The following is a 27783-nucleotide window of genomic DNA, read 5'->3' on the forward strand; positions in this document are numbered from 1 at the left end:
GCACGTTGCCCCTACCAAGATGGCGCCCGCTAGCAGGGCTTACGGCAGAAAGCCTCACTTAAGATGGCGGCCGCCAAGCTCGCACCACGTGGTCGCCCAAAATGGCTGCCGGAAGCAGCGGTTGCCCTGACGACAAATAAACAGACCCACAGAAAGATCGTGTTTCACGCTATGCACACAAGAAAACAATCGGCCGGTCCCCGCGACCAAACGGAAGGTAAGAACGGCCCTCAAAACAGGAGAAATAGGCACCGAGGATTATAGCAAAAGGAACGGAGCAGCCAAACCTCCAACTTCCGTGTTATCCGCGCTCCGAGGTCTGTCCCTCCGAGATCCTCCCTTGAGACGGGGAAAACGACGCCGAATCCCCCAGAGAAAAGACCACGTGCTGTGTGGTGCGGCGACAAGCGCGGGCGCTCTTTGCCGGCAAGGATCCGCGTCGCTCGCGCTGCAATGACCGTGGCTCCCGAACAGCAGCTTCAGCCGAGGAACAAAGTGAACCCGGCTCCCTTCTGCGCAGCAGCCGACCCCAGCTCTCCTGCAGATAGACCGCTCCACGCTATCTGCCGCACTGTAGAAGAATCTCAGAGACCCGAAGCGAGGTACGGGGAAGACGACCACTTAAGGAATATCAGCTCCAAAACGACAAGGTATCAGCTCCAAAAAAAAAATATCACAGCTCCGAAAATATCCGCTCAGCTGGCGAGGGGAAAAGAGGGCGGTCCCCGGGCGTGCCTGGCCTTAAGTAGGCAAGGCCACGCCTCCCCGGCCCGCCGATTGGCGGATCGGGTCGCAGGCACGCCCGGGAATTCCCTGGGTTTCGCGGGGGCAGAAGGCCCCCCCCGCGTGTGTGGGAGGGGGTCGCCCGCAACCCCCTCTCCTCCGAAGTCGGAAATGGCTTTGCGCATTAGTGTACAGACATTGAAGTCCATTAGTCATTCCCCCGTATCTCTTATTTAAGGATTTTTTCCTCCCACCACTAGGTCTGCGTGCTGTTTGCTCCATTTGGTCTATGACATTTGGATGATCATCTTCATCAATTGATAGACTCCTACCTTCAGGAGCACTGTCTCCCTCCCCCACATTAGTCAGTTTAAAGCCCTCCTGATGAGGTTTCTGAGATTTTTGGCAAAAACATTCCTCCCAACCGTTGTGAGGTGCAGCCCATCGCTTGCCAGAAGTCCATCTTCAAGAAACTGCAGTCCGTGATCTAAGAATCCAAACCGTTCCTGTTTACACCATTTGCGAAGCCAGCTGTTCACTTCCACTATTTTTCCCTCTCTCCCTGGGCCACGTCGTTCAACTGGGAGGACAGATGAGATGACAATTTGTGCATGTAATTGCTTCAATTTCCTGCCCAGAGCCTCGTAGTCTCTTTTGATCTTCTGGAGGCTATTGCTTGCAGTGTCATTGGTTCCCACATGAACCAAGAGGAAGGGGTATTTGTCAGTGGGCTTTATGATTCCTTGCAGTCGTTCAGTTACATCTTGGATCTTAGCCCCGGGGAGACAGCACACTTCCTGAGACATCTTGTCAGGCCCACAGATCACTGCTTCTGTTCCCCTCAGTAGGGAATCCCCTATCACCACTACACGCCTCCTCTTAGGTTTGGTCGGGGTTCTTCCGTGAGCTGTCCGTTCCAAGGTCGCCTGCACATTCCCTGAGGACTGACTTTGCTGCTCGTCTTCATATACCTGATCGACTGTAATGAGGGAGAGATCCTCAAATGGAGTCTGCTCTTCGTCTTCCGTGCTAGAGGAGAGGACCTCAAAGCGATTGTGTATTTCTAAACAATCAGAGCGAACCCTGGGCCTCCTACTTCTTTGAGTCACGTTTCTCCATATATCTGGCTCCTGTGTTGGTGAACTAGCCTCCTTCTCAGGGGAGTCCCCTGTCTCCTCCTTGGTGGAGACGGTGTGCTCTGTTGCTTCCAAGAAGAGCTCCAGCTCTCTAATTTTTTGGAGCGTAGCTACACGTTCCTCCAGTTGCTGGACTTTGTCTTCTAAGAGGGCAATCAACATGCAATTGCTGCAGGTAAAGCTGCCTGCAACCTTTGGCAAGATGGCAAACATTGCGCAGGAACCGCAGGCGACTGCAGCTGTTCCCTCCCCCTCCATCTTGAGAACGTGTCTTTGGGGGTGGCTACAGCGGTCCTCCATCATAAAAAGCGTGAAGACAGGACAAATAACTCCCCCCCAAAAAAACCCCCTAGGTCTCCCCCAACAAACGTTTGAGACTAGCTCCCCTAAATCTAAAAGATGAATCAAACTGTGCACGCCGCTGCCCTGCAAGCTCTGATAAGCTCCTCCCACACACACACAAGAAAACCCTTTTTGCTCCTTCTTCAGCTGCTGCCCTGCAAGCTCTGATAAGCTCCTCCCACAGCTAATCACCTGCCTCAACAGAAACCCTGCCCCCTCTGACCTTTGCACAGGGAGAGCAGCTAATCAGCCACAAAGAAACACACACACAAGAAAACCCTTTTTGCTCCTTCTTCAGCTGCTGCCCTGCAAGCTCAGCTGCTGCCCTGCAAACTGGCCGTACAGGGTTCGGAACACTGTTTTCCTCCCGGATCCAAACCAGGTTGTACACCCCGCGTAGAGCCAACTTGGTAAAAACCTTCGCATCCTGCAGCCTCTCGAACAATTCAGGAATTAACGGCAGGGGGTAGCGATTCTTGATGGTAACTTGGTTCAGCTTTCGGTAGTCGATACATGGACATAGCCTGCTGTACTTCTTTTTAATGAAGAAGATGGCGGTCCCAGCAGGGGACGTGGAGGGGCGAATGAAACCCCTGGCAAGGTTGTCGCCTAGGTGCTCTCGAAGGGCCCCTAGCTAAGGAGTCAACAAGTCATAAATGCGGCCGAAGGGAATCTCTGCTCTGAGCTGCAAGTCAGTAGGGCAATCATAAGTCCGATGGGGTGGCAACACCTCTTTTTTTATAATAATTTTTATTAAGTTTTCCATTTTAACAATCCAATCCAATCACATTAAATATTCCAAATTATGCAAATACATATAATAAAGTCCAAATATTTTGCCAAATTATAAATTTTTGTTGGGGCTTCTCATGCTTCAAGTTCAGTGGGGTCCAATCATCTTATGTTTCTACTGCTTTGAGTGTCCAATATTTCCTTCTTTAAATGTTCCTGCTGCTATCCTTCTTTCTTTCATAGCCTCTGAGTTGTTTCCACAGGCGAGCTGAAATGAGCATTAATATGCTTCTGTGTGAACTTTGTATGACTCTCTTTTTTCCCCTGCAGTTGGTAAGTCTTTTATTTGCAGTATGTCCTCACATGCTGGTGTTTATGTCAAATCAATCCAAAAGTCCTTCTCTAGTGGCAGACGCCATCTTCTCTCAATTCTGATGAAATAAAATCTAGGCGTTTGCTCATTAATTATCTGAGACAGGTTGCACCAAACATTAGACTTTCCAGGGGAGGTTTGCCAAATCGGACTTGAAATACAGATATAATAACAAAGTAAGAGCTCGCCTCCCCCTATGACTATTAATCTCTGCAACTCAGTCTGTCTCATAATGGCGGATCCCGATTAAAAGTGCGTCACAGAAGAGTCTTTTATCTTCTTCCAAGTATTTCAAAGAACAAAGGCTTTAGTTAATATTATTAATATTTATTAATATTATTATTTCCACACAGTTTATATTTTCCGATCTCACTTGCTATAAGTAATGTAGACGGTTCTTCTGGGGGGGGCGTTGTTAGGTATTATCGTAGTAGAAAAAGAAAACGTTTTATCCCCCCTCCTTTCCGTTCCGTTCCAACATACCAGTTTAGATGTTATTCTTTGATGTTATTTTTCTTCCTCCTGTCACTCTTGACACCTCAGTGGCTGTAGTTGGCAGATTAATTACCCTTTCTTCGCCCGAAGCATGTCCAAAATTCTTAAATCCAATCTTTTATCTTAAGAAATGGAACTTGAAGCGTTCACAGAGACAGCATCCAGGAGCTCCGAACTCCCTCAAGGGCTTTCCATCCAGTGCCCCCACCCCCTCCTTCTTTACGAACTCGGGGGTGGTTTGTGGGCAGCCGCGGATGAGAACGCATCTTCCCTTCCACCGGGAAGAATTTGGGAGGTTGATTACTCCCATCTCAGCCTCTAAATTACCTCGTGGGAGCTGGAGAGATGGTATTGTCGGCCATCTTCCAAGGCGCCCCTAGCGGAGCCCTGGGGGTGGCAACACCTCAGCCTCTTTCTTCTCGAATACGTCTGCCAAATCCTGGTAGTGCCAGCGTCCGGTGGCCCTGTCCTGTCTGGGGTGGTCCCATGCAAAGTGGAATAAGTGGGGGCCAGTCGGTGGGGGTTCGCGGGTTCCGGCTGTGATGGAGGCAACACAGGGGGCTGGGCACAGACGTCATGGCAGAAAGACGATGAGAAACACAGTGTCTGTTGAGCCCAGGAAATGGCGGGGTCATGCCAGACCAACCAGAGGCTCCCGAGAACCACTGAAAAAATGTGGGGTCTGAACCAGTTCAAATGTTAATAGTTCCTGGTGCTGGCGTGCCACCAACATGGCCAGCGGGCAGGTGTCATGGGTAATGGGTCCCAGTGTGAGGGGGTCCCGTCCAGGCCAACCACTGGAACAGGTGATGCTTTTACTACAGATGGTACCTGGTACTTCTCGGTGACACTGATGTCCATGAAGACGCCAGAGGCTCCAGAATCAACCATTGCCTCCAGGGCCAGCATGCCCCACTGGGAAAGGAGAATGCGGATAGGGAGCAGGAAATGGGGGGCGCAGCGACTGGGCCCTGGCTGAGCCCCTCCTAGCACAGCCGGGACTTGTCGTTTCCCGGCGTGAACCTCTTTGCCGGGCACCCTGACACGAAATTGCCTCCCTCTCCGCAGTACAAGCACAGTCCCAGGGCCCAACTCTGGCTTTTCTCTTGACTGGAGAGAGAGCAGCGGGCCGCACCCACTTGCATGGGCTCCTCCTCAAGCCCCACCGCTGCATTGGGCTCTGGGGGCCCCCTCGAGCGGCGCTCGGAATCACTCTCAGACAGGCGCGTATCGATGTTAATACAAAGTGTGATAAAGTCTGTCAGGGCTGCTGGGGGGGGGGGTCGCTCGCACCAATTCGTCTTTGAGGCATGGATGAAGTTCCTGGCGGAAGTGGAACTAACGGGCAGCTTCATTCCACAGGGTGTCCTCAGCCCACCAACGGAACTCTGCGGCGTACTCAGTAACCGAGCGAGCACCCTGCCGGAGGTTCTGCAGGGCCATCTCAGCGGTCTGGGCACGGTTCAGCTCCCCAAACATGCCCTCCAGGGTGATGATAAAGTAGTCTAGATTCCCCAGCAGGGGGTTGTTGGCCTCAAGATATGGAGTAACCCAGGAAGGTGCCGGACCCACAAGCAGGCTAACCATGAAGCACACCTGGCTCCGTGGAGTGGGAAAGTCTGTAGCGCAGGTGGCAAACATCAGCCAGCACTGGCTCACAAAACCCTGAAGGGATTAAGTTTGAGAACCAAGGTTTAGTGAAGTTTTTAATGTTTAATGCTGTATTGTGTTTATTATTATTATTATTATTATTATTATTATTATTATTAGGTATCACTGTACTCAACTTGCCTTGTGACAGCCCAGTTCCATGATGCTAGGAGCATGGGCAAATCCCACTCGCCATTGCAGTAGCATGGGTCACACTAGACCTGGAGGGGTTGCTGTGCTAATACAGTGGTCCCTTGGTTCTCAAACTGAATCCGTTTTGGAAGTCTGTTCCAAAACCAAAGCATTCCAAAACCAAGGTGCGCTTTGCCATAGAGAGGAATACAAAACGGATTAATCTGTTCCAAATTTTGAAAAACAACCCCTGAAACAGCCATTGAACATGAATTTTACTCTTTAACGAGACCATGGATCCGTAGCATGAAAGCAATCATTAATGTACTGTACTATAAAAGAAATAAGACAGTATGGTAGATGATAAAAATTAAAATTACCGTACTTTTCTGTGTATAAGACTAGGTATTTTTACTAGAAAATTCATGTAAAAAATTGGGGGGTAGTCCTATACACGGATATAATCTGTGCTGGTCCCGGGGGGAGGTTACCGTGAGGCGTGGTCAGAGACCGGTCCTGGGTCGAGGGTCTGGAGACTATCCACCAAGGGCGAGGCGGGGTCCAAAGCGAGGAGCCGGGCAAGGTCGGGAACTCTGGAAGAACAGGTCTGGGTGCTGGCAGAAACAGGTTTCCAACGACGTTGCTCCCGCAACCTGGGACCGGGCTGACTGGCCTTTATCTTCTCTGAGGCCAGGGGCGGTCCTGGCCCACAGGTGACCCGCCTCTCCTGGCCTTAAGGCGAGCACTCCTCCTGAGAGAACCCGGTTCCCTCCGCCTCTCTGCCCTCAGCCTCTGCAGCTCAGGAGAGGCTGGAGGGTTACTGGACCCAGGGGGAGGCTCACCTTCCCCTGACAGGGCTGGGAGACGCGCACCTGCAGGCAATGGGTCCTCAATCACCTCCGGAGCCAGAGTGGATTCATCTGGTGTCTGCTCCTGAGGATCCGGCACAGGTGCAGGCCCTTCAGATTCAAGGCCCTGCCCCAGCTCAGCCAGCCCTGGAGGCGGGGACGCCTGTGCAGGCTGGGATTCCTCCGGTTCAACCTCTGAATCAGATTCCCAGGCCATCACACCATCCCCCCCTCCCAGTCCCCCCCCTCAACCGAGGGTCTGGACCCGGCTTGCTGGGGTACGCCGCATGGAAATCACAGAGGCAGGCAGGCGCGTGGACGTTGGCTGCTGGTTCCCAGGAACGGTCCTCAGGTCCATACCCCTTCCAGTCTATGAGATACTGCAGCTTTCCCCTGCGGTATCGGGAGTCCAGAAGGCGTTCCACCTCGTACTAGGGCTCCCCCTGAACCAAAACTGGCTGCGGTTGGGGACGGTTCGGGTGGAACTCGTCGGGCGGGGCCACCGGACTCAGAAGGGACCTGTGGAATACCGGGTGAACCTTCAGGGTTGCGGGCTACCGGAGACGGAATGCCACAGGCGAGACCTGGTCCATGATGAGAAACGGGCCGGTGAAGCGGGCGTCCAGCTTCCGTGAAGGCCGAGAGGGGTGGAGGTGACGAGTGGAGAGCCATACCAGGTCTCCAACGTGGAGTTCCGGCCCCACCTGGCGGTGGCGGTCGGCCTGGACCTTGTATGCCTCCTTGGCCTGGCGCAGTTGCTCCATCAATAGTTGTTGCTGAGACTGGAGCTCCTGAAGCCACTCTGTCACCACAGGGACTGCGGATGCCGGCAGCACATCCAGGAACAACCGCAGACGGTAATCGTAACTGGCCTGGAACAGGGTCTGCTGGGTGGACGCAGTCACCGCGTTGTTGTAAGCGAACTCCGCCAACGGTAGGTGGTCGACCCAGTCATCCTGCTGGTAGCTGCAGTAACACCAAAGGTACTGCTCCAGCACCGCGTTTGCCTGTTCCGTCTGGCCATCGGTCTGTGGGTGGTAGGCTGACGATAGACAGACCTCTGTCCCGAGGGTCTGGTGCAACGCTCGCCAGAAACGGGATGTGAACTGAACGCCCCGGTCGGACACCACACGCTCAGGTAGGCCATGGAGGCGGAAGACATTCTGAAGGTATAGCTGAGTGGTTTCCTTAGCTGTGGGTACGGATGGGCAGGGGGCACAGTGCACCATCTTAGTGAAATGGTCGGAGAAAACTAGGAGGCAGGTACAGCCACGAGACGGGGCTAAGTCCACTACAAAGTCCAGCGAAACCGTGTGCCAAGGACGTGGTGGAACTGGCAACAGCTGAAGTAGGCCGGGGGGTCGCCCAGTAGGGCCCTTGGCCCGCCGGCAGACGTCACAACCAGCGACATAGCGAGCCACGTCAGCCTTCAGGTGGGGCCACCAAAACTCGCGGCTTACCAAATGGGTGGTCCGATACCGCCCAAAGGGTCCCGCTGCTGGGGCATCATGGGTCACCCGGAGAACCTCAGCCCGCAGTGGCCCTGGCGGGATGTACAGGCAACCGTGGTGCAGCAGAAGGCCCTGGTGCAAGACCAGCCCCGGATACTGAGGGCATGACCCTTTGGCCAGTTCCTGGAGTCGTTCCTGGGCCCAAGCATTGACCCGCTGCTGTTCCCGCACCCGAGCCTGCAGTGGATCAGCCTCCTGAGTGGCCAGGAACGCAGCCGGTGGTAGGATCGTGGTTGGTACTGCTTGCTGTACCGTGTCTGCCATGTCTTCAGGTTTCCGGGACAGGGCATCCGCCTTCTGGTTTTGGGAGCTAGGGATGTAGCGGATCCGGAACTGGAACCGGGAGAAGAACAACGCCCACCGGATCTGCCTTTGGTTCAGTTTGCGGGTGGTCTGGAGGTACTCCAGGTTCCGGTGGTCGGTTCTCACCTCCACCGGGTGTCGTGCCCCCTCAAGATGGTGGCGCCAGACCTCAAAGGCCACCTTGATGGCCAGTAGTTCCTATCAGTATCTTCAGCTCACAGGCAGAGGTACCTGGCCTCCCCCGAGGCAATTGAGCGAGATACTGTGTGTTTACCGTCCGTCTGCGATCCCGGCAGGCTAGGTAAACAAACCCGGTGATTCTTCTCATTAGTCATGAGAAGAACACACCCTCTGCTTCTCTGCTTCTCTCTCCCTCCCTGCATTCTCCCAGGGAGGAGAAATGAGACAGACAGGAGTCCTTTCTACATGTTTTATTCCTGTCACTCAACAGTACATAGAAATGTGACTGCACCCTTCACTCTCCATCAGAAGAGTCTCAACTCCTCCCCTGTACTTCCAGCACAGGTCATATGACACACTGAGCTAACATCCGGTGCTCAGTACAGAGAATAGGCTCCACCTTTTCTCCAACAGTACATCTGCACTGTTTTGCATTCCAGCCATCTGGAGCTGGCTTTTGCCTTGGTGCTTTTTCCCAACATCCTCCCCCAAAAGCATCAATTGGCAAAACATGATCCAGAGAAGAGAACATACAGTTGTTATACATATAACAGTCCCCTGTTGTTTCAGTTCCACCCTTGGAACTCCCCACCACTGGTTTCACCAGTGTACCTCTCTGGTTGCCTGGCTTCCAAGGAATGAGTGCTTCTGCATTACCTTGGCTAGCTACTCGGCCCAATATTCATGTGGCAAATGTGAACTCAGCAATTGCGCATTCATCCCCTTTTGCAATTCTTTGTTCACTCTTACACAGACCCCCCTGTTCCACGCTTCGGTCGAAACAGCCACTTTGTGGTCTATCCCTTTTCCATCCAGGAACTTCTGAAACTTCTGTAACAGAAAAACTTGCTTGTGATCTGTGAAAAGACAATCAATGTTAGCATCATGCATATTTTTAACCTTGTCACAAAACTCCTGAAACTTTTCTAAAGTTTCTTGCGGTTTCTCCATCATATAAACCCAAAAATAATTAGTGAAACAATCCACACACAAAAGGTAATATTTTGCACTGCCTCTAGATGGTTCTAGAGGACCAATCACATCAGCATACACCCGCTGAAATGCTCTGTCGACCTTCTTGGTCTTTTTCCTGGTGCTCACACTGGTCACACCTGCAAGAGAGATTTCGTTAGAAACAGAAGAATTACATTTCATGTAATCACTTTGATCAAAAGTCAACAAATACAGTCCATCTTTCTCTTTGGCAGTAAGAAACAGTTCTCCATCTTTGTAGATCTTGCAGCTTTTAGCATCATAGGACAGTTTCAGTCCTTTCTTTGCAATCTGCGACACGCTCAGCAGATTAAATCTCAGTTCTGGAACCAGGTAAACATCACTTATAGTCAAGTTCAGGCTCTCAAGATACACAGTCCCAATTCCAGTCGCTTCCAGCTCTTGACCGTTGGCCTGTTTCACAGTGAAGCTCTGCTTCTTCAACGTCGAAAACAGTTGTCTGTGCGGGCACATATGAACCGTTGTGCCCGTGTCAATTATGAATGCGTTCCCAATATCTGGCGTGGTTCCTTTCGCCATCATAGCCTTTGCAGGTTTCACCTGGCACTTGGTACGGCTTTTGCCTGACGCCTCAGGCTTCGTAGAGCTGCTCTTCGCTCCTCTTGACTGGCGCGGCTTCTTACAGTTTCGCTGTAGATGCCCAGTCTGTCCACAATTGTAGCATCGGACAGCACTCAATGCTACACCATGCTCCCTAGTAGCATCAGCAGTGGGGGAATTAGAACTCTGTTCTTCCCTCCCCCTGTCTTTTTCTTCCAGTGCAGCAAGTCTGTCGTGTTCATTCAGGACCACAGCACAAACTCTCTCCGCGGTCAGCTGCGCGGCCGGTAGGGAACCAAGCTGACTGGCAACAACCTTGTAGGTGCGGCTAAGGCTGTTTATCATCATGAAGCAAAACACTTCCTCCTGAAGACGGAAATTGCGTTCCACCATCTGTTGACGCAGAAACTTCATTTCTGTCAGGTGCGCTTGAACATCTCCATCAGGCGCAAGTCTCAGATTGGTCAATTTCTCAAAATACAGCAACGCTGAAGAACCAGCATCTCTCTGATGCGTTGTACGCAGCGTGTCCCAAACCTCTTTCGCATTTTCTAAATGCTGAACATGCACCAACTGATCATCTGAGACACACAGAATTATAGCAGTCCTGGCCCTTACATTCTGTGACTCCCAACCTCTGGTTGGTGCTGCAGGGATGGGGTTATCAATTACATCAAAAAGCCTCTGATTCTGCAGCAGGGCCTTCATCTTTACAGACCAAGATGAATAATTGTCATTGGTTAAGGGAGGTGGGTAAGGCAAACCTCCCCCTTTCTTGGCATCCATCTTGAATCCAAGCCTCTCTCACTTTCAAACAAGCTGTAAAATCCAACAGCTGTTTTTTTCTTTCTCACGCAGGCAAAACTGCAGGTTGTTTACGCACTTTTGCACCTGGCAGCTAAACTCTGGCTGCTATGGAAGGTCCCTTCCAAGGGCACGTAAACTTGGTAGCCAAAACACTCTCTGGTTTTGTTTCGCTTTTCTCAAGCTTCATAATCACAGTCCAGCCCCTTTGCCAGTAACTTTCCAACTTTCCGTTACTTAGCAACAATGCATTTCAATAGGACTTCTTATCTTAACCACAAGAATTTGTGGAATGCAGGCCTCTTCTAAGCTGCAGGCCTCTTCTCCCGGAGCTGTATTTTTCCAAGACGCAGCTCCCCCGTGAACCAGAGAATTAATCAATCTGCGTTCACACTTTTAGCCCGAAATGCAGCATACCTTGAACTTTGTTGCTCTGGAAAACACCTTTTCTTTCCACCAGCTGTCTGTTGAGCCTCTGGCTTCTTTCAGACGCTTCTCTTCCTCCTTGGAGCAGAGGAGGACAATCCACCAGCCTCTCATGCAGATGTCCGATGAATCGCAACCATCCGAAGGCTGCCATATATCAGTATCTTCAGCTCACAGGCAGAGGTACCTGGCCTCCCCCGAGGCAATTGAGCGAGATACTGTGTGTTTACCGTCCGTCTGCGATCCCGGCAGGCTAGGTAAACAAACCCGGCGATTCTTCTCATTAGTCATGAGAAGAACACACCCTCTGCTTCTCTGCTTCTCTCTCCCTCCCTGCATTCTCCCAGGGAGGAGAAATGAGACAGACAGGAGTCCTTTCTACATGTTTTATTCCTGTCACTCAACAGTACATAGAAATGTGACTGCACCCTTCAGTCTCCATCAGAAGAGTCTCAACTCCTCCCCTGTACTTCCAGCACAGGTCATATGACACACTGAGCTAACATCCGGTGCTCAGTACAGAGAATAGGCTCCACCTTTTCTCCAACAGTACATCTGCACTGTTTTGCATTCCAGCCATCTGGAGCTGGCTTTTGCCTTGGTGCTTTTTCCCAACAGTTCCCGCTCCCAGACGGTATAGTTATGCTCCGCTGGAAGGAGCTGGCGGTAATAGAAGGCGCAGGGTAACAGTGGAGCATCAGGTCCGTGCTGCTGGGACAAGACGGCACCGAGAGCCGTGCTGGAGGCGTTGGTCTCTACCACAAAAGGTCGAGAGGGATCAGGATGTTGCAAGATCGGCGCCCTCTGGCTTTCAACCCCTGAAACGCCTCCTCTGCCTCCTTGTCCCAGGAAAATTGCGTCTTGGGGCGCAGCAGCCGGGTCAACGGGGTGCTGCGATGAGCATAATCTGCAATAAAGGTCCGGTAATAGTTGGCGAACCCCAGGAATTGCTGTAGGTCCTTGCGGTTCTGAGGTGCCGCCCATTCCTGAACCGCTGCCACCTTCCCAGGATCCACCTGCACCCCATCTGGAGAGAGTTGGTGACCAAGGAAGTCCACTGACCGCTGATGGAACTCGCATTTGCTGAGCTTCGAATACAGGCGGTGCTCCCGCAAGCGCTGCAGCACGGTCCGGACATGACCCTCGTGGCGAGCCGGGTCATGGGAGAAAATCAGAATGTCATCTAAGTACACCACCACGTACTTGTCTAGCAAGTCCTGGAACACGTGATTGATGTACCGTTGGAACACAGCAGGCGCGTTGCACAATCTGAAGGGCATTATCAGGTATTCGAACTGCCCATACCGGGTCCTGAAAGCTGTCTTCCACTCATCCCTGGCTCGGATCCGAATTAAATTGTAGGCCCCCTGGAGGTCTAGCTTGGTGAACACCTGCGCCCCTTGCACCCGCTCCAGCAACTCCGAGATGAGGGGCAAGGGGTACCGATCTGGGATAGTAATCTTGTTCAGGGCCCAGTAGTCATGGCAAAGACAAAGCTCCCCACACTTCTTCTTAACGAAGAGCACTGGAGCAGCGGTGGGCGAGGTGGAAGGCCGAATGAACCCACGCTCCAGGATCTTGCGAAGGAAGTCCTGCAAAGCTTTGCTCTCCGGCTCCGTAAGAGAGTATAGGCGACTCACAGGCAGGGGCACCCCGGGCTGGAGGTCTATGCCGCAGTCGAAAGACCGATGGGGTGGCAGCTGATCTGCCCCCCGTTCCTCGAACACGTCTTGGTAGTCCCGGTAAACAGCAGGGAGCGTTGACGCAGCCTCCTCAGTGGGGGCTGCTGCTAGCATCTCGGACCGAGCATGGGGACACGGGTCTGGGAAGTGCACAGTCCGATTGACCCAGTCAATCTGAACATTGTGAGCCTCCAGCCAGTCCATCCCGAGCACCAGGGGAAACCGGGGCATGGTAGCAATGTCCAAAGTTCGCATCTCCCGGTGCTGCTGCTGACACAGAACCAAGGGCTGTGTCTCCTGAGTAACGGCGCCCGAGCTCAGGAGCTGCCCGTCAATTGCCTCCACCTGTACCGGTTCCAACTTATCCTGGAGTGGCACCTGATGATGGGCGGCAAAGGCAGAGTCCATATACGAGTGGGTTGCCCCTGAATCCACCAGAGCATGGGTGAGAATCCAGGGCCCGCCAGGGGGGTATAGGCGCACCGGAACCATGAGGTGTCGCAATTCCACCGGTGAGGGCCCCTCTTGCATGGTTTGGGACCCCGGGTATCCAGGGCCTTCGACTACCGGGGTTGGCAGTTTCCCTGCGGCCTGCATCTTCTCGGGACAGGATCGGGCGTAATGTCCACTCCCACCGCAGTAGAGACACAGGTTCTCCCGACGCCGTGTCTTCTCCGAGGGGGAGAGGCGAGTTCGCGCTGCCCCGAGCTGTGCTGGCTCGTCCGGCAACTCGGCTGTGGCCGTGGATCTGCTGGGAAGGACTGGAGCCAGGAGCCAGGAGTGCTGGCGGTCCCGGGCCTGGCGACGGTCCTCCAACCGATTGTCTATCTGTAGGCTCCGCTGAATGAGGGCGTCCACGGTGGTGGGGCGATCCATCGTGGCCAGCTGGTCCAGTATCTCATCCGACAGTCCCTCAACATACTGGTCCCGAAGTGCAGAGTCTTTCCAAGACAAGTCCTGTGCCAACAGCCAAAATTCTGTGGCGTAGGCGGCGGCTGTGGACTTGCCCTGTCTCAACCGACGAATCACCCGATTGGCTTGGTTCCCCGTCAGAGGGTTGCCAAACGCAGTCTCCAAGTGGTTACAGAACCCCACATGGTCTGTTAGAAAAGGAGAGTCTTGCTGGAGCAGTGGCAAGGCCCACTTGGCCGCCTGGTCCTTTAACAAACTGATCAAGAAGTGCATCTTGGTGCGATCGTCAGGAAAGGTCCGGGCTCGCCCCTGAATATACAGCTTGGCCTGGGTGAGGAACATGGGGAAGCTGTCCAGAGACCCATCAAATTTCTCTGGCAGGGCCACTGGGTACTTGCCAGGAACTGGGGCGTCGGCCCCAGGAGCCGGTAAGGCGTCCAACTGCTGCTGAAGCACCGTAACCACATTGCTTAGCTGCTGAACGGTGTGAGTCAAGGCCTGGTTCTCCTGGGCCAATGCCACCAACGCAGCTGTTTGATCAGCCATGGCTACCGGCTCTTCCCGAACGCACCCCAAACTGTGCTGGTCCTGGGGGGGGGGGGGGGGGAATTTACCGTGAGGCATTTCCAACGACATTGCTCCCGCAACCTGGGACCGGGCTGACTGGCCTTTATCTTCTCTGAGGCCAGGGGCGGTCCCGGCCCACAGGTGACCCGCCTCTCCTGGCCTTAAGGCGATCACTCCTCCTGAGAGAACCCAGTTCCCTCCGCCTCTCTGCCCTCAGCCTTTGCAGCTCAGGAGAGGCTGGAGGGTTACTGGACCCAGGGGGAGGCTCACCTTCCCCTGACAGGGCTGGGAGAGGCGCACCTGCAGGCAATGGGTCCTCGATCATCTCCGGAGCCAGAGTGGATTCATCTGGTGTCTGCTCCTGAGGATCCAGCACAGGTGGGGGCCCTTCAGATTCAAGCCCCTGACCCGGCTCGGCCGGCCCTGGAGGCGGGGACACCTGTGCAGGCTGGGATTCATCCGGTTCCTTCCAGCTGTGTTTTTAGGGTATGAGAAGTATGTGAATTCCTTCTTAAATGGATTTTGAGTTCTCCATACATCATCTATACTCAACATTTCTGTTAACTGAAAGAAAGTTGTTGGTAATTTCATTTGTTTCCTTTTTGGGGTCTTTTTAGTTCTGTCCAGATCTGGGGCTACCACCCCATTCTGGTCCCCTAATAATATAATCTTTTCTCCCACATACTTCCTTCTAAGGTTTGGTAAAACTCACTCTTCTTCTCATTTGGAGCATATATACCAATGGCTATAATCCTTTCTCCTTGTACATTTATTTCTATCACTACTTCTCTTCGTTGTGAGTCTTTAAAGATCAATTTTGGTTCCAAATAGGATTTAGCGTAAATTACAATTACAAAAAAATAAAAATAAAAATCCACAGTCACACAATCCATCCATCTATCAGTAGCTAAAGTCATTGTTTGGATGCGGGGCTTTGATCCATTTCCGCAGTCACACAATCAATCCAACAGGAACTGAACTGGGTTCTGCACAGTCACAAAAACAAATGAACCGAAAAAACCTTAAAAAAAACAAACCGCCAAATAGAGCAAAAATCAAAGCACCAAACTTCATCTGTTCCGGAATTCCTTTGGACTTCTGAAATGTTCAAAAGCCAAGGCGCGGCTTCTGATTGGTGCAGGCGCCCCGGAAACAATCGCCGACAGCTGCGTCGGACGTCCAGCTTCCGAAAAACGTCCAGAAACCGGAACGCTTCCTTCCGGGCTTTTGGCGTTTAAGAACCAAGGTACCACTGTACTGCAGCTAGACCTGCTGCTGGAAATTTGAAAAATTGTGTTCTTTCTGGGACACTGGTGGAGATCCCTTGTGGGAACCATATTGGGCCTGTCTGCCAAGGAGGTACAAATCACATACCTACACGGCAGTCAATTTTGCCCGGATTCTATTTGATTCTATAAGAAGCTGGAATGCCTTCCCTCATACCCCTATCCCCCCACTACATTGCATTTCAAACACAGCTGCTCTGTTGTTTTCTTAAAGTCCTGCACATCATGCATCCACTGTTGACTTTTCTTACATTTATTTTATTATGATGTGTGCTTCCACTTCCGCACGCCAGCCTCCCGAGGAAATTGCACAGTACAAAACATGAGTAGGCAAACTAAGGTCTGTGGGCCAGATCCGGACCCATCTCCTTCTCAATCCAGCCCTTGGACGGTCCAGGAATCAGCGTGTTTTGACATGAGTAGAATGTGCCCTTTTATTTAAAATGCACCTCTGGGTGATTTGTGGGGTATAGGAATTTGTTCTTCCCCCGCCCCCTTCAAAATCTAGTCCGGCCCCCCACAAGGTCTGAGGGACAGTGGACCAGCCCCCTGCTGAAAAAGTTTGCTGACCCCTGGTTTAGAGTCTCTCCTTTCCTTCTCTCTCTGTCTTCTTTCCCCACCTGCTTTCTCCCTCAGTGATCTGTTTGCCCTGCCAAATTCCCAACTTTACAGAATCTCCCCTCTATGCCTGTTCAGCTCCCAGCAGCGCTGTCAGTTCCCCGGCCCACATGCCCAAAGTTCCCATGTGCCGCTGCAGCACGGACCGACTGAAGGCGGCCGCCTCTCTGCCAGGAAACATCTCGCCAGAAATGGCACAGGTGGGTCGGCTGCATTTGGGTTCCGGGCAGGTTGTTGGTTTAATAAAAATACCAATGGCTTCCTCAAAGCTGATGGATCTCTTGATAGTTTTGATAGGACGATAACAGCACTTCTCTCACAGCAGTTTTAAGGATGATGTTCCAGATACTATTAATGGTACAGGCCTGTTTCTGAACCTTGATTTCTATTTTTGTAATAAATTGTCCAGCAGCGCCTTAGAGACCAACTCAGTTTGTTTTGGGTCTAAGCTTCCGTGTGCAGGCAGACTTCTTCAGATAGACAGAAACAGAAGTCCCTAGACCCTTATATATAGTGGGAGGGAGGGGTGGGGTGGGGTTTTCTCTCGGAAGGGTAGTAGGAGATGGGTGATTTTATGCTTCCAAAACAGAAACCTTCCTCTGCTTGTCCATATTGAGAGGATTACATCTTCTTAATACTTGTATTCAATAATAATAACACTTGGCTGTCGTGTGCAGGCAGACTTCTTCAGATACACTGAAAGCAGCTGTCTTCTTACGAAAGATTTTCAGAAAGAGACTTGAAAGAGAAGTGGCTGAATTGCAATTTGTTACTCAACTGAAAACGATGGAGAGACCTGGTCTGAATAGAAATATTGGATTCTGGTCTCATTGCATATGCCAGTGATGGCCAAACTTGGCCCTCCAGCTGTTTTGGGACTACAACTCCCATCATTCCTAGCTGACAAGGACCAGTGGTCAGGGATGATGGGACTTGTAGTCCCCAAACATCTGGAGGGCCGAGTTTGGCCATCACTGACATATGCTAAAGCTCTTTTTGGTCATCTGCATACTATCCCTTGCTTTTTACTGTCGGACTAATTGCAGTCATTAACAGTCACCAACAGGTTGACCATACCCATTGAGTCCTACTACCCTTCGGAGAAAAACCCCACCCCACCCTCCCACTATATATAAAGGTCTGGTGACTTCTCCTCCCACTGTATATCAGGGTCTGGGGACTTCTGTTTCAGTGTATATGAAGAAGTCTGCCTGCGCACGACAGCCAAGTGTTATTATTATTCAATACAAGGATTAAGAAGATGTCAATCATGGAGGTACAGGTCTGTAATCCTTTTTTACCGAAAGGTTCAGCCTTGCTGGCATCCTCTCAATATGGACAAGCAGAGGAAGGTTTCCTTTTGAGAACCATAAAATCACACATCTCCTACTACCCTGCTGAGAAATACCCCACCCCACCCTCCCACTATATATAAGGGTCTGGTGACTTCTGTTTCCGTGTATCTGAAGAAGAGCACCTGCACACAAAAGCTTAGACCCAGAACAAACTTTGTTGGTCTCTAAGGTGCTACTGGACATTTTTATTTATTTATTTCGGCTATTTTTGGTCACCTGCATACTCTCCCTTGCTTTTTCCTGCAGGACTAAATTGCAGTTGTTCACAGTCGCCCACAGGTTGACCAAACCCATGGAGTTCTACTACCCTTCATAGAAAAACCCCGCCCCACCCTCCCACTATATATCAGGGTCTGGTAATAATAATAATAAACAATAATAAACTTTTATTTGTATCCCACCCTCCCTGGCCGAAACCGGGCTCAGGGCTGCTAACACCAAATATGAAATTACCTCCTGAAAACAAGATTCAAAGATAATTAAGATTAAAAGATAATTAGATGGCTTTCTCAGGATTAGGGTTGGGAACAGTAAACTCTCATCAGGCCCAACTGTTTATGCTGTTCTTATATGGGCCTGTGAGAATGCTGGGAGGCCTCTTGTCATACTAGTTCTTATACGGACTTCTGTTTCCGGGTATCTGAATAAAGGCGCATGCACACGAAAGCTTCGACCCAGAACAAATTTCGCTGGTCCCTAAGGTGCTACTGGACCACTTTTTAATTTTTTAATTTACGTATCTGAAGAAGTGTGCCTGCACACAAAAGCTTATACCCAGAACAAACTGAGTTGGTCTCTAAGGTGCCACTGGACCATTTTTTAATTTATTTTATTTATTTTATTCGACTGCATCAGACCAACACAGCTACCTACCTGAATCTTATATTTTTCTGTTGGTTTACTCAGTCTTTTTCAATTACTAATATCTGTTCAAACTGAAGAGCTAATATACTTAACAAGAAAGTTCTTACAGGGCTGGAGGGAGATCCTTAAATAATAGTAATAATAATAATAATAATAATAATAATAATAATAATAATAATAATACAGTGGTACCTCGGGTTACATACGCTTCAGGTTACATACGCTTCAGGTTACATACGCTTCAGGTTACAGACTCCGCTAACCCAGAAATATTACCTCGGGTTAAGAACTTTGCTTCAGGATGAGAACAGAAATTGTGCAGCGGCGGCGCAGCGGCAGCAGGAGGCCCCATTAGCTAAAGTGGTGCTTCAGGTTAAGAACAGTTTCAGGTTAAGAACAGACCTCCAGAACGAATTAAGTTCTTAACCCAAGGTATCACTGTAATAATACAGTGGTACCTTTGGTTGCGGACAGGGATCCATTCCGGAGCTCTGGTCAGATCCCAAAGTTTTTGCAACTGAAGGTGTCTGTTCTGCACAGGTGCACAGTGTGGTAGAGCACTTTTGCGCAGGCGCACACTGCGAAACCCAGGAAAATACTTCCATGTTTGCCACGTGCGTATCCCGAAGGATACGTAACCAGAGGTGCGCGTAAGTAGAGCTACCACTGTAATAATGATAATAATATTAATAATACTTTTTAATAATAATAATGATGATGATGATGTATTATTTATACCCCACCCATCTGGCTGGGTTTCCCCAGCCACTTTGGGAGGCTCCTAAGAGCAGTGTGTCTTTCAGGTAGCGTATTTGAAGTCCAATACTATCATCATCTATGAATTGAACTTAGAAATCCTTCTGTTCCATGTGTTTGGGCAGGCTTCCTCAACCTCAGCCCTCCAGATGTTTTGAGACTACAATTCCCATCATCTCCGACCACTGCTCCTGCTAGCTAGGGATCATGGTAGTTGTAGGCCAAAAATAACTGTAGGGTCGAGGTTGAGGAAGCCTGTGCTCGGGAGATCAGGTAGGCCCTTTGGCCAGAGCTCGGAACACCTAAAGCAGCTTCACACGTCCTCTATTCAGTTGCAGAATTGTCCGAATTGTCATTGTATTTTAATAGTCTGCTGGAAGTGGCCCAGAGTGGCTGGGGAAGCCCAGCTAGATGGGTGGGGTATACATAATAAATTATTGTTATTATTAATAAAAAGAGGAAAGTTTTATTTATATTTATTTTATTAAAAGATGACCCAAAAAGAACTCCCTTAAAAGAATTAAGTATTTTTGTCTTAAGACAGTCTTTAAAACAGGCTTCCTCAACCTTGGCCCGCCAGATGTTTTGAGACGACAATTCCCATCATCCCTGACCACTGGTCCTGCTAGCTAGGGATCATGGGAGTTGTAGGCCCAAAATATCGGGAGGGCTGAGGTTGAGGAAGCCTGCTTTAAAAGAATCTTCCCCCCCAATTTTTTAAAAAATAATTCCAGTAGCACCTTAAAGACCAACTAAGTATAAGCTTTCTAGGTATGTTATCATTATCATTATCATTATTGGGTAATGTTACAATACAAATTGCTTGTTGCTTTTCTCATTTCCTTATGTCCTGCATGCCTTTTAGAAAGCGGCAGCTTACCAGTATGTGTCTGTTCTTCCTGCAGAAATCAGAGCCCACAAAGCAGCCCTCATCTACTGGGAGACGTGCTCCGTCGCCATCTTTGCCCGGTCCCAGGCGGTCTCCCTCTCCTGCCAGTGTGGTTAAACGCACTCCGTCTCCAACGGCAATCAGGTTTCTATTCAGCTCCTCTTCAAAACTCTTACTCTAGAGTAAAACCAGCTTGGTCCTCCCTGCCACCCTTGGTTGGTCTCCTCTTTGTCCAGAAAGGGACAATTGCGTTTGAGCTGCCTGCAGACTGTCTCACCAGAGCATGCTCTGATAATCTCCTGCTTGGACTACTGCAACGCGATCTATGTGGGGCTACCTTTGAAGGTGACCCAGAAACTGCAATTAATCCAGAATCACACAGGACCTTCACCGCCTTCACTGGTTCTGAATTAAAAGAGAGGTAGAGTTGGGTATCATCCGCGTATTGATGAACCCCCAGCCCAACCCTTCTGATGATCTCTCTCAGCGGCTTCATATAGATGTTAAAAAGTATGGGGGAAGAGGCACCCCACAAGTGAGAGCCCAGGGGTCCCCCCACACCACTTTCTGGACACGGCCCAGTAGTTCTTAAGGCTATTGAAATATACAATAATTTTCTAAGCTCTGTTGATCCTTATAATTTCCATGAGTAAAGATTTCTGAGCAAATTTCCCCGTATTTCACTGTTGTAAAAAAGTGCTGTAAGGGGTAGTAGACCTTGACCTATTTAAATGCAGCCTTAACCCCGGAGTCAGAACTTCCCATATTTTCTCAAGACTTAGGAGCTAAGGAGTTGCCTGCCCCAGAATATACTGTATTTTTCCATGTACAGTCATACCTCCGGTTAAATGTGCTTCAGGTTGAGCGTTTTCGGGTTGCGCTCCGCGGCAACCCGGAAGTAACAGAGCATGTTACTTCCGGGTTTCGCCGCTTGCGCATGTGCAGACGCTCAAAATGACGTCATGCGTGGAAGCGGCAAATTGCGACGCGCAGACGTGGGTTGCGTTCACTTCAGGATGCGAACGGGGCTCCGGAACGGATCCCATTCGCATCCAGAGGTACCACTGTATAAGACTATATTTCCCCCAAAATTTCTTAAGTTTAAAATTGGGGGTTGTCTTGTACATGGAATGTTGCCATTATTTATTTCTTCATTTTGGGCTCCAAAAATAGGGGTCGTCTTATACACAGGAAAATACGGTGGCTGTACATGTTTCTGTGCAGTCCAGTTCTCTGATTGATCCCTTTTTCTCATCAGACAAAAGTCTCATCCAAGTTCACCCAAAAGACAGTGGCCACCATCTCCTGTTTTGGTCTCCAAGCCAGCGCCAATCCAGCGTCCGTCCATCACCCCGAACATCATTAACGTTGCCAAAAAGCAAAGTGACCTAGCGTGTCTACCAAAGGAGAGGGTGGAGGATCCCGAGGGTCAGGATCCTTGCTCGGCGGCCGTTCTGCACCCCTCCTTGGAGAGAAAACTGGCTACAGCTGCTCCCAAGAGCAAAGAAGGTAAGAGAACCTGCGCAAAAGTTGATCTGCTCGCCTGTTGATCCACCCTTCTTCCCTTCCCGGGTCTCGCTCAAAGGTTTTCCTCACTGGAAGAATGGTTGCCAGAGCCTTTGGACAATGGTACATTTATCTGCTGTTACAGATGAGCTTTCAGGAATGCCCCATGACTAAATGTGGTCAAACGTGTATAACACCGTTGATTTTTGCATCTGTTGATATTTATTTTCTCAGCAATTCTAGTTGGTGAACAAAATCAGCGTAGTTTCTTAATAGTTTTCACATAAGTCCAGTCCAAGGCGGCTATGGGATTGCGGCGTTCCTCTCACTTTCAGGCCGAGGGAGCCGGTGTCTGTCCGCAGACAGCTTTCCGGGTCGTGCGGCCAGCAGGACTAAACGGCGGCCAGCAGGACTAAACCCAGCAGGTTTCTGGAGCACGACAGAAACCAGAGTGCACGGAATGCCGTTTACCTTCCCGCCTCAGTGGTGCCTATTTATCTACTCACACTGGCACGCTTTCGAACTGCTAGGTTGGCAGGAGCTGGGGCAGAGCGAAGGGAGCTCAGCCCGTCGCCGGGATTCGAACCACCAACCTTCCGATCGGCAAGCCCAAGAGGCTCAGGGGTTAGACCACAGCGCCACCCCCGTCTCTATAGGAAGCGTAGCAGGTGGTGTATAATTGGCTTTTGTTTCATCAGAATGAGTAATTAAACACAAAGATGGTTTGACTTCTTACTGACTTGCCTCTGCATATCTTCTTGCCAGCAGCCAACAGTCTCAGGGCTTTAGATCATGGGTAGGCAAACTAAGGCCCCGGGGCCAGATCCAGCCCAATCACCTTCTAAATCCGGCCCACAAGGCTCAATTTGAAAATCAATTAGCAAATATACAGGGTATATTAGTTAAGTCTTTATTTCCCATGTCTGATGCCTTTGGAACTGTGCTAAGTTGGCACTTCTGAAGCTTGTGGTTCTACTAATACCAAGGGGAAAAAATGGATTTCTCAGGTGTTGTGACCACTGACTGAGGAAGAGAGCGGTGGAAGTTCCCCTGAAAAGTTGGTTTCATTGTGTGCACAGTTGCTTAGGGGACAAAGAGTCACTTTTGGTCCCCCCGAGGGAAACTTAAAACAATGTGGAATGAATGCCTCAATTGTCTCCCCTCCTTGCCCCTGTGCATAAGGAGCACATCCTCTACCCCTCTGAGCAGGATGGACACACCCTCTGCCACCTCTCAAAAAAGAGACATTTCGGAGATGTCTTGCGCATTTGTCTCCCTGGAGAAGGACTTAGGGGCTACCTTAGCAGAAAAAGGAGTTTGACCCAGGCACTTGGTGGAGGCATCTCTCTCTACCAACAGCCACAGGTGAGTGGGTTGCTTGGCTGCTACATTTGATGTCAAATGCACATGATTTGGAAGCATGATTCTCCTGGAGGGCTTCCCTCCAGGTTAATGCTTTAGGCTGATTGTCGTACGACTAATCCCTCTTGCGCAAGTCTTCATCGTTCGTCTCTCCCCGCCCCATAGCTATTATGTAGCGCACGCTCAATGTTACATCAGGCACATCCAACAGGTAGATCACGGGGTGTTCCTGGCCAATCTCTGGTCTCCTCCCCCCCCCCCATTGTTTTTTTTAAAAGCTCTGAAGGAATGGGTTTCTGTGCAGTCAGTTTAAAACTGACTCAACCCCCCCCTTTTCTTGTTTCTCCAAGAGAGCACTCTAAAATGCATAACAAGGACACAGCTGTATAAACAAACTTTCTCCTTTATCAGTCACGGCAAGGGATGACCCTGACTGTACCAGTAGACAAGAGAAGACACGTCTGTGCCTTATCTTATGTCCTGACCACAAAAGACACACAGACCTAAGTCCGGGAAGAACGCCAGAGCGTGTTCTCGGAGATGACGACCTCTTCCTCCAAGATAAGAGTAGGAAGAAGAAGATCCTTTTATGGTCAGAAGTACAGGAAAGAATACCCTTTTATGGTTAAGAATACCAGAGCAAGAACATATGTGATGTCAACCTACGTACATAGGCTGACGTCGTTGGATTCCTGGGGAAGGAGGGAGAGGGTGCCTGGAGGATATATATACTGCATGTAATCTCTGATTTCTTTGGACTTGCTGTGGACTCACCACGCAAGTGCCTTCTGCTATCCGGAGAGCAGAATAAACTCTTTGAACCAACCTTGGTGTCATTTGACTTCCTTCCTCCTGTCCCGGAGCAACGCAGACCCAATCGGTGAACTCCAATAAGGCTACAGCTCCACTACTGCTTCCTAAAAAAAAGCTCAATCGCTCTGGCCTCTGGCTTCCTAAGAAAAGCTGAACAACCTTGCCTTCCTAAAAAGCTCAACAATTTTGCCTTTCCCAAGAAAGCTCAGCGACTTCTGCTTCCTTGCAAAAAAGTGGGCCATCCGATTAAGTTCCACTGTCGGACTGGGGATTCAGGACCCTCTACTGTGTTTTATATAATCAGCTTTTGATTATGTTCTGTGCATATCACAATGCTCTTTCAGTTCCATTCATTCATATATTCCATTTCATTTATTCATATATTCTGTTTCATTCATTCATGTTTCATTCTGTCAGGGAACTGACATCGGAGCGAGAGGCAAAGGGGAGGCTCCTAGATGATGCTGGCGAAGGACCCAGCAGCAGGGGGAGAAACAGCTCAGTAGAGGGGGAAGCATTTAAGCGCAACACCAGGGATAAAGGGGGGCAGATGGGGGAATCGGAGAGAGGGCTCCAGGACTCTTCACTGGACCTCAGTGAGGAGGGCACAGGTCCTCCGCTACCCACGCCCTCCCTGCGCAGAAGACTCCCGCGCAGTGAGAGGAGGAGGAGACTGGGTGTCAAACAACTTTTATGTTGGAAGAGGTTCAAGAAACGCCCACTGACGGATTCTGCCAGCGACTGAGGCAGTCACCATGAGAAAGGGCTGTGCAGTCAGAAAGGTTTAACAAGGCAAATTAGCCTAGAGAGGCACCAGTTTACGCACGAGTAACTCATACTCATTACAGCAATCCGTCAGTCCCTGAAAGTTGCTCGTGCACAGCAGCAGGCAGGCAGCATCATGAGCAAACCAGGAGAAGCGAGCGCCCAGGAGGGGGCAGCTGGAGGGCAAACTCTGGTGGAGAGGAACCGAGAGTTGGAGCAGCATGTGGCCATTCTGACGGCGCAGCTGGACGAAAGGCGGTCTCAAGATGCACAGGTCAGGCCCACCCCCATAGCAAGGAAGGTACCGGGACTGGTGCATAAATTTGGGGGGAAGTCGCAGGACTATAGTGCGTTCCGAACGGAAATAGAGTACGCATTGGAACTGCAGCATGACGATTTTGAAGACGATGCGGCGAGGGTGGCATATATTGTGGGTCACCTGCAAGATGGGGCCAGGGAATGGGTCAGGCCCCTTATGGCGACACAGAATGCCGCCATGCAGGACCTGAGGAAATTCTTCCAGGCAATGGACGCAATGTTTTCCAGTGATGTACAACAAAGTGTGACTAAGCGGGAACTGATGAACTGTAAACAGGGGAGCCAGTCAGTTAGGGACTACTGGTCGCGCTTTGCCATGATAGTTCACCGCCTCGGGTGGCAACTGGATTCTGAACCCATACAAATGTTATTCGAGGAGGGGTTGTCCCCAACGGTTAAGGATGAGCTTTCCCGCGCGCCCCGCCCACAGGGGATGGATCAGCTGACCAAGGCTGTGCTTGCGATTGGCATGCGGCAGGAAGCGCGGGCCCAGGAGAGGCGGGAAGGGAGAGAGCAACGTTGCCATGACTACCGCATTCCTGAAATACCAAGGCAGCCTTCCCCGCCAGCAGAGCCAATGGAAATAGATGGGGCACGCGCGCGGGAAGTTTCAAGCGCCAGCGAAGGGCGCAAAAAAGGAGGGAAAGGATTGGAAAACCACCAAGAAGTGTTTCCTTTGCCAGCGGCCAGGACATTTTGCCAGAGCCTGCCCTCAAAGAAAGGCCTGGCAAGGAATGGTGGGAGCCGCAGGGGGTGAGGAGGAGGTTGTAAAGGAACAGGAACAGGGAAACGGGAACGCTTGGCTGCCAATCAAGGGGCACAGCAGCCAGGCCAGCCACCAGTAAAAGTGCCCCAACCAGACCCCCCCAAGGCGGCAATAGCCATCGAAGTGGTGCTAGAACTCCCGAACGGGCACCCAGTCAAGGTGAAAGGGATGCTGGACTCAGGCAGCTCATGTAATTTCTTCAGCAAAGGCTTTGCATTAGAGCACCAGCTCCACTTACTGCCTTTGGATTTTCCCTTGCAAGTGACCACCATTGATGGCAGGGAGCTTCTAGGAGGGGAAGTGACACACCAGACCCCACCAATGAGAATGAGGGTGTCCAGGCACTCGGAGACCATTGCCTTTCACGTCACCTCACTAGCAGGGCCCCCATAATATTAGGGATGAGCTGGCTAGCACAACATGATCCAATGGTGGCGTGGCATCAGAGGACAGTCACCTTTGGGTCAGCTTACTGCCTGGAACACTGTCTAGGAGGAGGAACCCCAAGGATGAGCGTGGCCAGGGTGGCTGGGATGGCTGTGGAGCGGAAGGGAGAGGTGCCGCCGCAATATGCAGATCTGCGGGAGGTCTTCAGCGAGAAGGAGGCAGATAGACTGCCACCCCATAGGCCCTTTGACTGCCAGATCAACTTGCTCCCGGGGGCTCAGCTGCCAGTGGGTAAGCTGTATGCCATGTCGGACAGGGAGATGAATGAGTTGCAAGAATTTATTGACAAGAACCTGAAAAGAGGCTTCATAAGAGAATCAAAGGCGGTGGAGGGCAGTCCGGTGTTCTTTGTGGACAAAAAGGACACAAATAAACCCAGGCTCGTTGTGGACTATAGGGCCGTCAATTTGGTGTCAGAACCCGTGACCTTCCCTATGCCCAGGATTGACGACATTTTAACGCGAGTGAGGAAAGGGAAAATTTTTACCAAGCTGGACCTCAGGGGTGCATACAATTTGATCAGGATGAGGGAAGGGGACGAATGGAAGACCACAATGTTCACACCCCTAGGTGCCTTTGAGTACTTAGTTATGCCTTTTGGATTACAGTCGGGCTCCGCCTGTTTTCAAGCTTTCATGCACCACGGGTTGGGGTCTCTGCTGTACAAGAACTGTGTAGCCTTCTTGGACGACGTCTTAATTTATTCGGACAACGAGGAGCAACATGTTAGAGACGTCAGGGAAGTGTTACAACGGCTGCAGAAGCACCAGTTGTGGGTCAAGCTGGAAAAATGTCAGTTTCACGCCAGAGAAGTCGAGTTTCTGGGGTACAAGTTGTCTGACAAAGGCTTAGCGATGGACCCAAGCAAGGTGCAGGCAGTGCTGGAGTGGAAGGCTCCCAAAACACGGAAGGACGTGCAGAGATTCCTAGGGTTCAGCAACTTCTACAGGAAGTTCATCAAGAACTTCGCCCACTTGACAGCGCCCATCACGGATTGTCTCAGTAGCAAAAAGAAGTTTGTGTGGACAGAAGAGGCCCAGCAATCCTTTGAAAAACTGAAGAAGGCGTTCGCATCGGAAGAGCAACTCCTGCACGTAGATCTGGAGAAACCCCTGAGGCTAGAGACTGACGCGTCCGACAGAGCCGTAGGGGCGGTCCTTTTGCAGCCAGGGAGGGGCAAGCAGGAATGGAAACCGTGTGCCTTTTTCTCGAGAAAACTGAGCAAGTCGGAGCAAAACTATACCGTATATGACCACGAACTGCTGGCGATCTACGCGGCCTTTCGTCGTTGGCGTCATCTACTGATAGGGGCGCAACAACAGATCCAGGTTTGCACAGATCACAAGAACTTGGAGTACTGGAGGACCGCATAAGTACTCAACCAGAGACAGATTCGATGGGCACAGGAGTTCTCCAAGTTTTTCTTTGAAATCCGATACGTGCCCGGAGAGGAAAACGTCAGAGCAGACGCTCTCTCGCGTAAACCGGAGTACCTGGAGGGAGAGGGGCCGCCGGAGAAACGGCACGTGATCCCCGAGGACCGATGGGTGTGTGGGGGAACTTTGGTGGGGAAACGAGAACTAGCCGGGCTGACCAGAAACGATGTGTTCGCGCAAACTAAAATCCGGGAACTCCGAGACGGAAGAGGGACCCAAGAAGGGTTTGAGG

At 50.8% G+C, this 27783-nt stretch overlaps 1 protein-coding gene across 1 annotated transcript in view; it reads left to right on the top strand.

Moving 5' to 3' along the window:
- LOC308467631 (uncharacterized protein) overlaps positions 1–27783 on the top strand; it is a gene marked incomplete at both ends in the record, with an annotated part of 178229 nt that overhangs the window by 89654 nt on the left and 60792 nt on the right. The window contains 3 exons of the mRNA XM_080989367.1: positions 16353–16474; positions 20155–20282; positions 21397–21647. Of these exons, the coding sequence (XP_080845493.1) occupies positions 16353–16474; positions 20155–20282; positions 21397–21647 (501 nt within the window). The remainder of the gene's footprint in view (positions 1–16352; positions 16475–20154; positions 20283–21396; positions 21648–27783) is intronic.

Source organism: Podarcis pityusensis (genome assembly GCF_964106645.2).
Source record: "Podarcis pityusensis genome assembly, chromosome: W".
NCBI classification, from domain to species: domain Eukaryota; kingdom Metazoa; phylum Chordata; class Lepidosauria; order Squamata; family Lacertidae; genus Podarcis; species Podarcis pityusensis.